Consider the following 13,535-nt stretch of genomic DNA (forward strand, 5'->3'; position numbering starts at 1 on the left):
GCGAGACAGACAGAGCGAGACAGACAGACAGAGCGAGACAGACAGACAGAGCGAGACAGACAGACAGAGCGAGACAGACAGACAGAGCGAGACAGAGCGAGACAGACAGACAGACAGACAGAGCGAGACAGAGAGAGAGACAGAGCGAGACAGAGCGAGACAGAGCGAGACAGAGCGAGACAGAGCGAGACAGAGCGAGACAGAGCGAGACAGACAGACAGACAGACAGACAGACAGAGCGAGACAGAGCGAGACAGACAGACAGACAGAGCGAGACAGAGCGAGACAGAGCGAGACAGACAAACAGAGCGAGACAGACAAACAGAGCGAGACAGAGCGAGACAGACAAACAGAGACCGAGAGACAGACAAACAGAGACCGAGAGACAGACAAACAGAGACCGAGAGACAGACAAACAGAGACCGAGAGACAGACAAACAGAGACCGAGAGACAGACAAACAGAGACCGAGAGACAGACACAGACAAACACAGACCGAGAGACAGACAAACAGAGACCGAGAGACAGACAAACAGAGACCGAGAGACAGACAAACAGAGACCGAGAGACAGACAAACAGAGACCGAGAGACAGACAAACAGAGACCGAGAGACAGACAAACAGAGACCGAGAGACAGACAAACAGAGACCGAGAGACAGACAAACAGAGACCGAGAGACAGACAAACACAGACCGAGAGACAGACACAGACAAACACAGACCGAGAGACAGACACAGACAAACAGAGACCGAGAGACAGACACAGACCGAGAGACAGACAAACAGAGACCGAGAGACAGACAGAGACCGAGAGACAGACACAGACCGAGAGACAGACACAGACCGAGACACAGACAGACAGAGACCGAGAGACAGACAGAGACCGAGAGACAGACACAGACCGAGAGACAGACACAGACCGAGAGACAGACACAGACCGAGAGACAGACACAGACCGAGAGACAGACACAGACCGAGAGACAGACACAGACCGAGAGACAGACACAGACCGAGAGACAGACACAGACCGAGAGACAGACACAGACCGAGAGACAGACACAGACCGAGAGACAGACACAGACCGAGAGACAGACACAGACCGAGAGACAGACACAGACCGAGAGACAGACAGACCGAGAGACAGACACAGACCGAGAGACAGACACAGACAGACGTAGACAGAGATGGAGACGATGCAAAATACATGGTAGCACTCAACTACGGTCATCTTGACTATGGGTTAGATATGAGATATATATGACGGGCCTAAACACGATTAGCTGTGTTCCATGAAAGAAGTGGAATGTCATACATTGCATGTAAAAGGTATAAACCGGCAAAATAAAGAAAACACTTGAGGAGTTTGGGATTTGAGAAGTTAGGGAGATAAAGTTGGGCTCCCGAGAGGCGCAGCGTTCTAAAAGACACTGCATCTCCAGTGCTAGAGGCGTCACTGCAGACCCTGGTTCGATTCCAGGCTGTATCACAACCGGCTGTGATTGGGAGTCCCATAGGGCGGCGCACAATTGGCTCAGCGTCGTTAGGGTTTGGCCGGGGTAGGCCGTCATTGTAAATAAGAATTTGTTCTTAACCGACTTGCCTAGTTAAATAACGGTTCAATAAAAGTATATTGAAAGCAGGTGCTTCCACAGGTATGGTTAATTAAGCAATCAACATCCCATCATGCTTTGGGTCATGTATGAAAATTCCCAGTTGTCCATTATTATTATTATTACTAGAAGAAGAGATCTCCGTGACTTTGAAAGGGGCCTCAAAGGAGCATAGGGGGTTTAAAGTTTTTGTCTCTCAGTCACCAGATCTCAACTCAATTGAACACTTATGGGAGATCCTGGAGCAGCGCCTGAGACAGCATTTTCCACCACCATCAACAAAACAACTCATTATTTTCTAGTGGAAGAACAGTGTCGCATCCTTCCAAAAGTGTTCCAGACACTTGTCGAATCTATGCCAAGGCACATTGAAGCTGTTCTGGTGGCCCAACGCACTATTAAGACACTATGTTGGCAGTTACCTGTACATTCCCAGTGGTGGCAAATAGACCCTCGTGTTCATGCTTTCGTATTGAGGAAAGAGGATTTGAAAGGGTAGGATTGGGCAAGAAAACGTATGTCAGTTTATGCAATAACTTATCTTTCGAATTGCCCGTAGCTATTAGAGATCAGTGGAAACTTTGCACCCTAGGGTCGTTTCTGGACAGGGCCTAAGGGAGTAACAACCCTCAAAACAGTAGATAAGACCTTTCCAAGGCGCTACGTGGTGTTTGTGTGTGGCTCGCATTCCTCTACAATTCACAGCATGTGAGCACATAAGACAGGAGGAAGAATGCGGAGAATGGTCGGGAAAGCACAGCGATGACATTATTGGGGCTCACCACACAAATCATCGTTGAATCCAAACTGCTTTTAATTAAAAAAAAGCTCGTAATTAATGGCGGTCTGTTTTGACTGAAACCAGACGAGAATCCCTGACTCCCCAGACTGTGGTTGTCTAGGCCAAGGTTCTCCAACTCCCACTCTGGGAGAGCTAAAGGGTGTGTGCAGGCTTTCGTTCCAGCACAGCAGTAACACACCGGAACCCACTAACCGTGGTCCATATTGAAGGAGGCCATGGATCGGGGTGATTATTTGATGGTTCGTGCTGAGCTGAGACATCTCCACGAAAACAGGTCTTTCTCACCTGCACGGCCATTTCGATAAGCATCGTCAGCTTCTTGATGCCGATCCACACCCCCTGGCCCTTCACCGCCGTGGCGATGTCTGCCCGCTCCTTCTCCTGGAAACTACCTAGCATCTGCAACAGACACAAAAGCACTTTGAAAAACCCACGACGAATGCGTCGCTACATATCACCATCCCAACTTCAAAACTGGAGAGTGAGGCACGTGCATTCCCGTGTGTGTTGCCTGTGTGTGCATGTCTGCGCGGTCGTGTGTGTGCATGTCTGCGCGGTCGTGTGTGTCTATGCCTACCTCCAGGGCCTCGACCAGCTGCTCTCCTCTAGAGATGTTGGGGATGTGGATGGTGGTACTGAAGGCGTCCAGCATCTCCATCTCCTGCAGCACGTCCTTCCTGCTGGTGGTGCCGATGATCAGCAGCTTACGGCCCTGTGTTGGGGAGGGGAGAGGGGGGGGGCATGACGCAGAGACACACGATGGAGATGGATATTTAGCTCGGGGACAGATAGGACCATCTTGTAAAACTTTTTATTTCTTTTTTAAATGACGTGCGGAAGTGTATAAAAGCCTCAAACAGCATGCTTCACAGCATCAAAATACAGAGAAAGGGTATGGGGACGTGTGTATGGGTAAGGTGGGGTCAACTCCTAGCCTTGTGCCTATTTATAAAGCTTTATAAAGCTTCTGCTCAGTCTCTGTCAGAGGTGGACCACATCTACCGAGTTGCTCTAGTCTAGTTGACTCTGAATCAGGGAAGTGGCCTGTTTCTTTCCCCAGAGGCCCTGGTCGCTCAGTCAGGGGAGAGAGGGGGATTATGGGCCGGCTGCCCCCCCATGATGCTGAGGGGGTGTTTCCCTGCATGCAGATGAGGTGCCACACAGGCGGCGGTGCTGCCAGGTCCCCCCGGCTCTCTCACAGAGCCCATTCTCTTCAGTTGTCCCCCCACCTCGAGAGACAGGCCTCCCCTAGCCCGGGCTCCCCGCTGGGCCTGGAGCTTTACAACCCTGGAGAAACAGCCCCGGCTCCCATTCACACCAAGCATAACAGCCTGCCCAGACCAATACATTATCACAAACACATCTATACTGCCATATACTCCCTTACATACACACATCCAGGAGAAACAGCTCAGCTCCCCATTCACACCCAGCACAAAACACTCTCATACACATGAAACACATTCACAGCTAAACGTAGCCTAGACTTGGTCCCTACCGCCTAAAATGCCATAGAGGCCTGGCGGCTATATTTTTAGGAGACAAAGCTCACATGAACACGCACAGTGGTAAAGCTATATACACGATCACACAGCTAGGAAACACGTTTCGATTCACTCCGCATGGAAACGACTGGGACCGTAGGCATGATCTGCTGCCATCTTTCTGCCACTGCCAAAATAACAACCAGAGCATGCGAGCACAGAAAATGTCAAACGCTAAAGAGTAACCAACACACGCACGCATTCAAGAAGAGCCGCAGCCCACAGAGCACTCACCTTGGGAGGGGGTTTCTTGAGGAGGACCAGCAGAGCTTGAAGGACCAGGTTTGAGAAACGAGGGCCAATCGGGACGTAGTCTGAGAACAAGGACACTCATAAACGCTCCCATGTTTATTTGAGGCTGCGTATGTATGTAATAATGTATTATACATCATTATCAGTACGCTTAAATATAGTTTCAGCTTTTAATGCCAAATGTGGTCAAATAACTCACTTGAAATAGATCTTTATTTGGCCATCTTCAATGTCGGCACTCTAACCTCCCGTGCAATAACCCCTTGTATTGAAGCTCTAGCTATTTCATTTATAATTGTATTACATTTTCAATGAAAGACCATTTTAAAATGAGCAGCACCAACCGTATACACTTTCAAGCTACACACAGCTCTCGCCGGTCAAGGCAGGGTTATCAGAAGGAGAATGGTGTTTTTAGCCGGTCAAGGCAGGGTTATCAGAAGGAGAATGGTGTTTTTAGCCGGTCAAGGCAGGGTTATCAGAAGGAGAATGGTGTTTTTAGCCGGTCAAGGCAGGGTTATCAGAAGGAGAATGGTGTTTTTAGCCGGTCAAGGCAGGGTTATCAGAAGTAGAATGGTGTTTTTAGCCGGTCAAGGCAGGGTTATCAGAAGGAGAATGGTGTTTCTAGCCGGTCAAGGCAGGGTTATCAGAAGTAGAATGGTGTTTTTAGCTGGTCAAGGCAGGGTTATCAGAAGTAGAATGGTGTTTTTAGCTGGTCAAGGCAGGGTTATCAGAAGGAGAATGGTGTTTCTAGCCGGTCAAGGCAGGGTTATCAGAAGTAGAATGGTGTTTTTAGCCGGTCAAGGCAGGGTTATCAGAAGGAGAATGGTGTTTCTAGCCGGTCAAGGCAGGGTTATCAGAAGTAGAATGGTGTTTTTAGCTGGTCAAGGCAGGGTTATCAGAAGTAGAATGGTGTTTTTAGCTGGTCAAGGCAGGGTTATCAGAAGGAGAATGGTGTTTCTAGCCGGTCAAGGCAGGGTTATCAGAAGGAGAATGGTGTTTCTAGCCGGTCAAGGCAGGGTTATCAGAAGGAGAATGGTGTTTTTAGCCGGTCAAGGCAGGGTTATCAGAAGTAGAATGGTGTTTTTAGCCGGTCAAGGCAGGGTTATCAGAAGTAGAATGGTGTTTTTAGCCGGTCAAGGCAGGGTTATCAGAAGTAGAATGGTGTTTTTAGCCGGTCAAGGCAGGGTTATCAGAAGTAGAATGGTGTTTTTAGCCGGTCAAGGCAGGGTTATCAGAAGGAGAATGGTGTTTTTAGCCGGTCAAGGCAGGGTTATCAGAAGGAGAATGGTGTTTTTAGCTGGTCAATGCTGTTTTAGCTTTATGAGCATTTTGTTCTCTGTTATAACCCTGAACTTAAAAGGAGACTTAAAAAAGAAGAATGGTGTTACCACAATGCAAGCAGAACCTTACCCAGCAAGCGCTCAATGTCATCTACCACTACACAGCTCAGCTGGGACTTATAGGCATCTTCAAATATCTGGAACAAAGAGGGTTAAGGGTGGTGAAGACACAGGTACTGTCACAGTGTGTGTGTGTGTATATCCCTTTCCTCACCTTCTTGATGGCCTGGCACTTAGCGATCTCAGAGTGGCCAATCATCTTGTCTGGAGAGCAGATCTTTATAAAGGGGAACTGGGATTCCTCTGAGATCTTAGCTGCCAGAGCCGTCTTTCCACTGTTGGGGGGACCTAGGTGAGGGAGCATAACATTTAAAAACCCATACTCCCTATACCCGACGTGAGTAAGACCTTTAAACGGGTCAACATTCACAAGGCCGCAGGGTCAGACAGATTACAAGGAGGTGTACTCCGAGCATGCGCTGACCAACTGGCAAGTGTCTTCACTGACAAAAAGTTCTACAGCTGCACCATGGAGAGCATCATGACTGGTTGCATCACTGCCTATGGTATGGCAACTGCTTGGCCTCCGACCGCGAGGCACTACAGAGGGTAATGCGGATGGCCCAGTACATCACTGGGGTCAAGCTTCCTGCCATCTAGGAACTCTATACCAGGCGGTGTCAGAGGAAAGCCCTAAAAATTGTCCAAGACTCCAGCCACCCTAGTCATAGACTGTTCTCTCTGCTACCGCACGGCAAGCGGTACCGGAGGGCCAAGTCTAGGTCCAAAAGGCTTCTCAACAGCTAATCAAATGGCTACACAGACTATTTGCATTGCCCCCCCTTTACACTTCTGCTACTCTGTGTATTATCTTTGCATAGTCACTTTAAATCTACCTACATGGACATATTACCTCAACTAACCACATCGACTCAACCGGTACCCCCTGTATATAGCCTCGCTATTGTTATCTTACTGCTGCTCATCAATTATTTGTTACTTAAAAAAATATATATATGTTTTTACTTATCACTTGTTTTTCTTAAAAACTTCATTGTTGGATAAAGGGCTTGTAAAGTAAGCATTTCACATTCGCACGTGACAAATAAAATGTGATGGTATTTTATTTGTACCAAAGGAAATTAAAATAGTAAAAGTTGTTTGTGTCCTTGCTCATGTTTTCGTGTTGTATTGCACTAACCCCAGCATTGTCTTAATAGCACGGAATTCGCTGATATCTGCTTTGTTGAGGTACGTTTCACTTACATTGCTTAATTGGGAAATGTGCTCTAAAAATGAAATAACATTATTAATATGACTTGTGGTGGACGTAACTAGCTACCTTAAAACAAATGGACTGTAAGTCGCTCAGGATAAGATATACACATGTTAGTGTATTTGAGTGTGTGCGCCTTACCTTCCAGTAGCACAGACACCAGTGGTGTGCGGTCGCTGTTCTTGGTCTGCTGCACCAGCAGCTCCCCGTCATCCAGCACGGCTGTCACCGGGTCGCCCCACTTAATGATGCCGTTCATGATGTAGCTGGCATAGTCCTCGGAGTTGGTACCAAATGCCTGGCCAGAGGGGCGAGAGAGAGAGAGAGAGAGAGAGAGAGAGAGAGGGACATAGGTGGACGGAAAGAGAGAGCGTCAGACCCATTACATTGTTAAAATTGCTTCTTAGAAACATCTCAAAATGCTATCCAAGATTTATTGGCCAATTTCCTGCATATAGTAGAAAATGGACATTGCCATCTACTCGATGTGATGATAGGATTGTTGAAAGTCTACCCAAACGTTGGAAAGAGGACTCTTGGATGTAGGCAATGGTAAAGAGAGAGCAGGATGGAGAATGATAAAGAGATGGCGGGAGGAAGGGGGATCTACTCACAGGTTTGATGTCGTTGTCCAGCGAGGCCAGGAAGTCGTCTCTGTGGACCTGCAGATTTTCAGCCTTCTCTAGGTCCACCTCCACCGTGGCACTGGCCTGCAGGGGGACAGAGGACAAGGGGGACAATGTCATGAGGACGATCCAATACAGACGGTTAATAGATGTTCAACTAATTATCAACAAACTGTTCGACTAACTAGCCACTAACTTCATCCCTGATCCTAGAAGATTTATGGCACTGTGATGTCGAGGAGTGTCGACAAAATGACCCCAAATAAGTTAACGCTGTTCCAGCAAACCACTCACAGTATAGTACCGAGCTTTATTTTGTCCTGTAATGATGCCGACGTGATGGTTTGGACGTCTAGGTGTCACTGATCTAGCTTGGTCAAGTGAAAAGTTTACAACATTCCACCTCCCCGGTCGACTCAATCAACTGAAACACTGTTGTTCAGCCCACTGTGAAGTGGGTACCGTTAGTGTGAAATCGTGTGTCTGTGGAAGCGAATCTTAGAGAATCCAGGAGTGTGTCTGCCCTACGTGCTTTATCAGGTGAGGAGAGTCTGTCACACACACACACACACACACACACACACACACACACACACACACACACACACACACACACACACACACACACACACACACACACACACACACACACACACACACACACACACACACACGGCCAGGTAAAGTCTGTTAAGTGGTCTGCAGCTCGCCACACTCTTGGCATCTTTTGGAGGGCGATAACATGGACAGAGGGCTTACACAGGAGGAATGGCGGGAGCAGTCCCTCCCTCTCTCTGTCCTAGCCACTCGTTCTCTTCCTCCCAGACGAGAGTTGTCAGACATTTCCACTCTGAGGGAGCACATTGTCTTATGACTAATTGCACAATACCTAAGGGACCTACAGCCCCTTGACACACAACGACTGTCGGTTGTAGAGTTAATGTTGAGGATAAGCCCCCCGACTGCGTAGACTAATAAAAATGTCCGCCTGTGTGTGATAGTGACCTTGATGTGTCGGTTCATGGCGGTGGACTGGGCAGCTCTGACCAGCCCCTCCAGCTCAGCTCCACTGTAGTTCTTGGTCTCGGCGGCCAGCTCGCTGACGTCCACGTCGCTGCCCAGCAGGTGGAACTGACGCATCTTGGCCGTGTGGATGTTGAGGATCTGGACACGCCCCTTCTCATCAGGCAAACCTGAGGGGAGGAATAGAGAAGGGAAACTTCTGTATATCCTGTATGTTAATCTGCTGCCGTCACCATGTCACTACATACTGCACAGGGGACAGAACTGGAAAAGTAGAAATACCTGGGTGTTTGTCATGTAAAGGGTGCAACATCTATGAATAACAATGTCCTTCACAGAAGGAAATAAACTACCTAAGACCTGAATATATTAACCTAAAAGAGATTAAGCAAGGCCATTGGTTAGAGTGGATGCTTTGTGGTGTTTCTTACCGATCTCCATTTTGACCTCCAACCTGCCTGGTCTCAACAAGGCCTCGTCTATCAGGTCAGGCCTGTTGGTCATTCCTGAGTGAGGCACAGATGGAGAGATCGAGGTAGAAGAGAGGGAGGACGAGAAAGGCAGCGCCAAAAATGATCTTCTCAGACCACAATTTGACCTGTCAGTCAAATCAGAGAAGTGTGCGTGTGTGTCAATGTTCCCTCAAATATGAGCAAATTTTGGGTCTTGTGAGTGGAAACTTGAACGTTGAGAATTTTGTGCAACTTCTGGCGCACGTTTACAGTGCACACTGAGGCCGTTTCAGACGGCAGCATTTGAGCATAATGTAAACCTACCAGCAAAACCAAACGGAACAAATCCCAGAACATTTTCACATGGAAGTGGCTTTTGATTTCTATAATGTAGCCTACAGGTGGTGTTCAATGCAGGCCGACACTGCATGGGACTTTTACAAATGTTTTTTTTTTTTTTACATGAAGGGCTTGACATGAACTTTACTTGGTCTGTAACACCATAGGCCAAATAGGTGACTGTAAATTGCATTGTATTGTGTAGTACGACACAAGAAACCACTTTAATTATCATTAACTAATTATCATTACCATACAGAGACAATGTAGGCGTTTACCCCTCTGCCTATTGGCATATTCAAGCCTGTCTCAAAATACAACACCGCCCCTTTAAAACATAAGCGTTTTTACCTGACTGGCTTTTCAAAACCAGTTTGAAATGTAACCTACAAGTTCAGTCCCCTTGAAGGAAGCAGCAACTCCCCATTGCCGGCTAATAACGCGCCAACTAGCTAAGAATATCAACAAATGTGCGACCTAAGCTCTGATCTGAAAAGAGCAGTCGCTCGCGGGTGATTGAAAGAGCGCTCGTGGGCAACACCCCAGCAAAAATAATTATACTCCGTTGGCAGTCCTGCAGGAGGTCTGTGTGTGTGTGTGTGTGTGTGTGTGTGTGTACCTATGACCAAGATATTGTTGAGCTGCTCCACTCCGTCTATCTTGGACAGCAGTTGGTTGACCACTGTGTCGTGGACGCCCGTGCTGCCCGCCATGCTGCCACGCTGCTTACAGATGGCGTCAATCTCGTCGAAGATGATGATGTGCAGCCCACTGTTGGCGCCCAGCTATTGGGGGAGAGATATGGGTGAATGATGGAGGAGGATACCAATGGCCTCACAAAGTTAACGCAGCGCTACATAGGGTCAGTATCTACACTGAACGAAAATAGAAACGCAACATGTAAAGTGTTGGTCCCATGTTTCATGTTTCACAGGCTATTATTGCATGTTTTGACAAATTTAAGCAAAAGGAAATGACAAAGAACATAGGCAGAGAACTCAGAAACACTGATTTTGGAATGAATGATCACTTCCCCACCGAGATCAATGAAAGGAGAAAAAAAATAAATCTCATCATGAAGGAAAAGCGTTGCCTGAATCAACAGGTCTCCATGGCGATGGATAAACTTTACATCAATGGGCAATTGTATCAGGACTCTGGAGTAACTCCCTGGCTATTTTAATTTAATGTTCAAGTTTTGAGTTTGTGTGTTGTAGTGTATCATGACAACTTCAAATATAACGAATACATGCTCTATTGATCTTCTCTTGATACGGGTTGCATATGGCTCAGGTTAATGTATGTAGCCTTCCTGACAAAATACATGAAGTCTTTAACTTGGTCAACATAATTAATATTCATATTTTAGCTTTGACCGAAACACATTTAGATGCATCTGTAAATGATGGGCAAATTAACATTCGTTGATATAGTCTACTGAGAAGAGACAGGAATGGTGTGGGTGGAGCACTGTACATTCAGAATCATATACTTTTTAAGAGAAGGGATGACCTTCATGTATGTCAAGTAGAGGCACTATGGGCTCAGGTACATCTGCCTCACCAGGCACCCATATTGGTAGGATGTGTGTATAGACCTCCTAGCTCTAAGGTGTCCTATCTGGATAACTTATGTACTGGGTTTGACCAGGCCACAGATAGCAACAGAGATGTATTTATCTTGGGTGATTTTAATATAAATTGGAAGGATCACAATAATTCGAATAGAACCAAATTGATGAGATGTGCATGAACTGTGGTTTGAAACAAATGGTTAATGGTACTACTAGATCAGCAATTACGTTGGGTCATCGTTCAGACACATGCATTGATCTGATTTTCTGTCATATACCATTGCAATGCTTAAAAGCCAGATCAATGCCAGTGGGCTGGACAGACCATAATATTGTGACCATGATGATTTGGCTGCTGTACCCTGGGAGCTGATTTATCTAGAAGATGATTTAAATCACTACAGAATGTTTTATTGATTTGCTCATGGAGGTAATGGACTATCATGCCCCTATAAGAAAGAGTACAGTTGGTGCCCGTCCATCTCCATGGATTGATGAACTGGGTGAGGCTTTTTCTCAAAGAAATATGGCAAAAGTCTTAGCAGCCAAGTCAAAAATTAGAAGTTGATGAACATAATTATAAAACATTACGTAATTATGCAGTTAAATCGAATCGAAAGAAGAAAAAAAAGTTATTTTACAACAATGCTTTTATTGATTGTAAAAATGATTCTAAGGTATGGAACACAGTTAATGGCTTACTTGGTACATCTATCTCATCACGCCCATCTAGTGTGGAGGTTGACAGGAGAATAATAACAAAACCAGTCGATATGGCCAATCATTTTGCAGATTTTTTGTATTTTTTTTTTACAAAGAAAATGAATTTACTGAGCAACAATGTAAACATACATTCTTCCAAACAAGCTATTGTCCAATGGATTGATGATCATATTATGAGCAATAAGATCTGCTCTTTTAGTCTGCAAACGGTGTCAGTGGAGGAGGTGTTAAACCGATTGAAGTCATTACCTGATGGTAAATCTACAGGTTATGGTCTTATGGACAATTTTTTGCTTCGCTGTGCTGCTCCCCAGATTGCAGTTCCACTGAGATACATATTCAATTGGTCACTGGAAAAGGGGATGCAAAGAACCCATTACTCCTGCCAATAGTTGACCAATTAGTCTACTCCCTACACTCAGTAAGATATTGGAGTTCTCTGGCAAATGCCAAACGTCCTGCACGGTGTTGGGCTGCAAGCACAACCCCCACCTGTGGACGTCGGGCCCTCATACCACCCTCATGGAGTCTGTTTCTGACCGTTTGAGCAGACGCATTCTCATTTTTGGCCTGCTGGAGGTCATTTTGCAAGGCTCTGGCAGTGCTCCTCCTTGCACAAAGGCGGAGGTAGCAGTCCTGCTGCTGGGTTGTTGCCCTCCTACGGCCTCCTCCACGTCTCCTGATGTACAGGCCTGTCTCCTGGTAGCGCCTCCATGCTCTGGACACTACGCTGACAGACACAGCAAACCTTCTTGCCACAGCTCGCATTGATGTGCCATCCTGGATGAGCTGCACTACCTGAGCCACTTGTGTGGGTTGTAGACTCCATCTCATGCTACCACTAGAGTGAAAGCACCGCCAGCATTCAAAAGTGACCAAAACATCAGCAAGGAAGCATAGGAACTGAGAAGTGGTCTGTGGTCACCACCTGCAGAACCACTCCTTTATTGGGAGTGTCTTGCTAATTGCCTATAATTTCCACCTGTTGTCTATTCCATTTGCACAACAGCATGTGAAATTGTCAATCAGTGTTGGTTCCTAAGTGAACAGTTTGGTTTCACAGAAGTGTGATTGACTTGGAGTTACATTGTGTTCCCTTTATTTTTTTTGAGCAGTGTATTAGGGCCTAAGGAATTGATTTAAACTGACTGATGTCCTTGTATGAAGTGTAAAATATTTGAAATTGTTGCGTTTATATTTTTGTTCAGTGTAGAATGTCAACCCCTCACACCCATGGCTATTCTGGGCTAAATTCTCCTTGGTGTGACCCGAGTGAAAACTAAAAACCTTTCAAAGTCTCTTCATCCTCCCTCTGCTATGGCATGGAGGGATAGAGTCTGCCCAAACAGAGAAAAAGTAAGTGAGTGAGTGAGTGACCAAAAACTAGACATGGCGAGAGCAGAGTGGGGGTTTTCCGTCCATCTCTGGCCCTGTCAGTCTCCAGACGTAGCATTTAAAGCAGGTGAGGAGCTGGGCTTATTATGGGCTTGGTGAGAGAGGGAGGGCAGGGGGAGGGTTCGAGATAACCCAGCACCTCATTAGGTGGTGAAGACTGAGGCCGTCACTGTCACACAGTCATCACTTCGGGTGTTCAATACACAACTGCCCCCCCGGTATGGAGAAACCCAATGACTTTACCGCCGTTATTATTACTAACATGCTTCCTTAAAAAGGGCAAATCAATCTTCTCCAGAAGACATTTGCTTCTCTGTGTGGATTTGTGTGATGCTCTTTGGTTCGTAGGCTGCATATAGGCCTCGGGGTAAGGAATCCTTTTAGTCTGACATCTATTTCATTGACTTGTTATCAGATATGTTGTGCTTGATGACCACAGGAGTAATGAAGGTACTGGGTGCAATGAAGGTACTGGGTGCATTTACTGGTGTGTGTGTGTGTGTGTGTGTGTGTGTGTGTGTGTGTGTGTGTGTGTGTGTGTGTGTGTGTGTGTGTGTATGGCTCTTAAGAGTTTTCAT

The 13,535-nt window shown here is 46.4% G+C and overlaps 1 protein-coding gene across 1 annotated transcript in view; it reads right to left on the reverse strand.

Moving 5' to 3' along the window:
* The window catches only part of LOC118357644 (vesicle-fusing ATPase), a 66,718-nt gene that overhangs the window by 22,650 nt on the left and 30,533 nt on the right, over positions 1-13,535 (reverse strand). Inside the window, exons 10-19 of the mRNA XM_035734964.2 lie at positions 9,886-10,051; positions 8,907-8,981; positions 8,458-8,645; positions 7,441-7,536; positions 6,968-7,124; positions 5,765-5,898; positions 5,621-5,687; positions 4,190-4,269; positions 2,989-3,123; positions 2,697-2,810 (exon numbers count right to left, since the gene is read on the reverse strand). Of these exons, the coding sequence (XP_035590857.2) occupies positions 2,697-2,810; positions 2,989-3,123; positions 4,190-4,269; positions 5,621-5,687; positions 5,765-5,898; positions 6,968-7,124; positions 7,441-7,536; positions 8,458-8,645; positions 8,907-8,981; positions 9,886-10,051 (1,212 nt within the window). The remainder of the gene's footprint in view (positions 1-2,696; positions 2,811-2,988; positions 3,124-4,189; positions 4,270-5,620; positions 5,688-5,764; positions 5,899-6,967; positions 7,125-7,440; positions 7,537-8,457; positions 8,646-8,906; positions 8,982-9,885; positions 10,052-13,535) is intronic.

The sequence above is a fragment of the Oncorhynchus keta genome, chromosome 24 (genome assembly GCF_023373465.1).
Source record: "Oncorhynchus keta strain PuntledgeMale-10-30-2019 chromosome 24, Oket_V2, whole genome shotgun sequence".
In the NCBI taxonomy this organism is placed as follows: domain Eukaryota; kingdom Metazoa; phylum Chordata; class Actinopteri; order Salmoniformes; family Salmonidae; genus Oncorhynchus; species Oncorhynchus keta.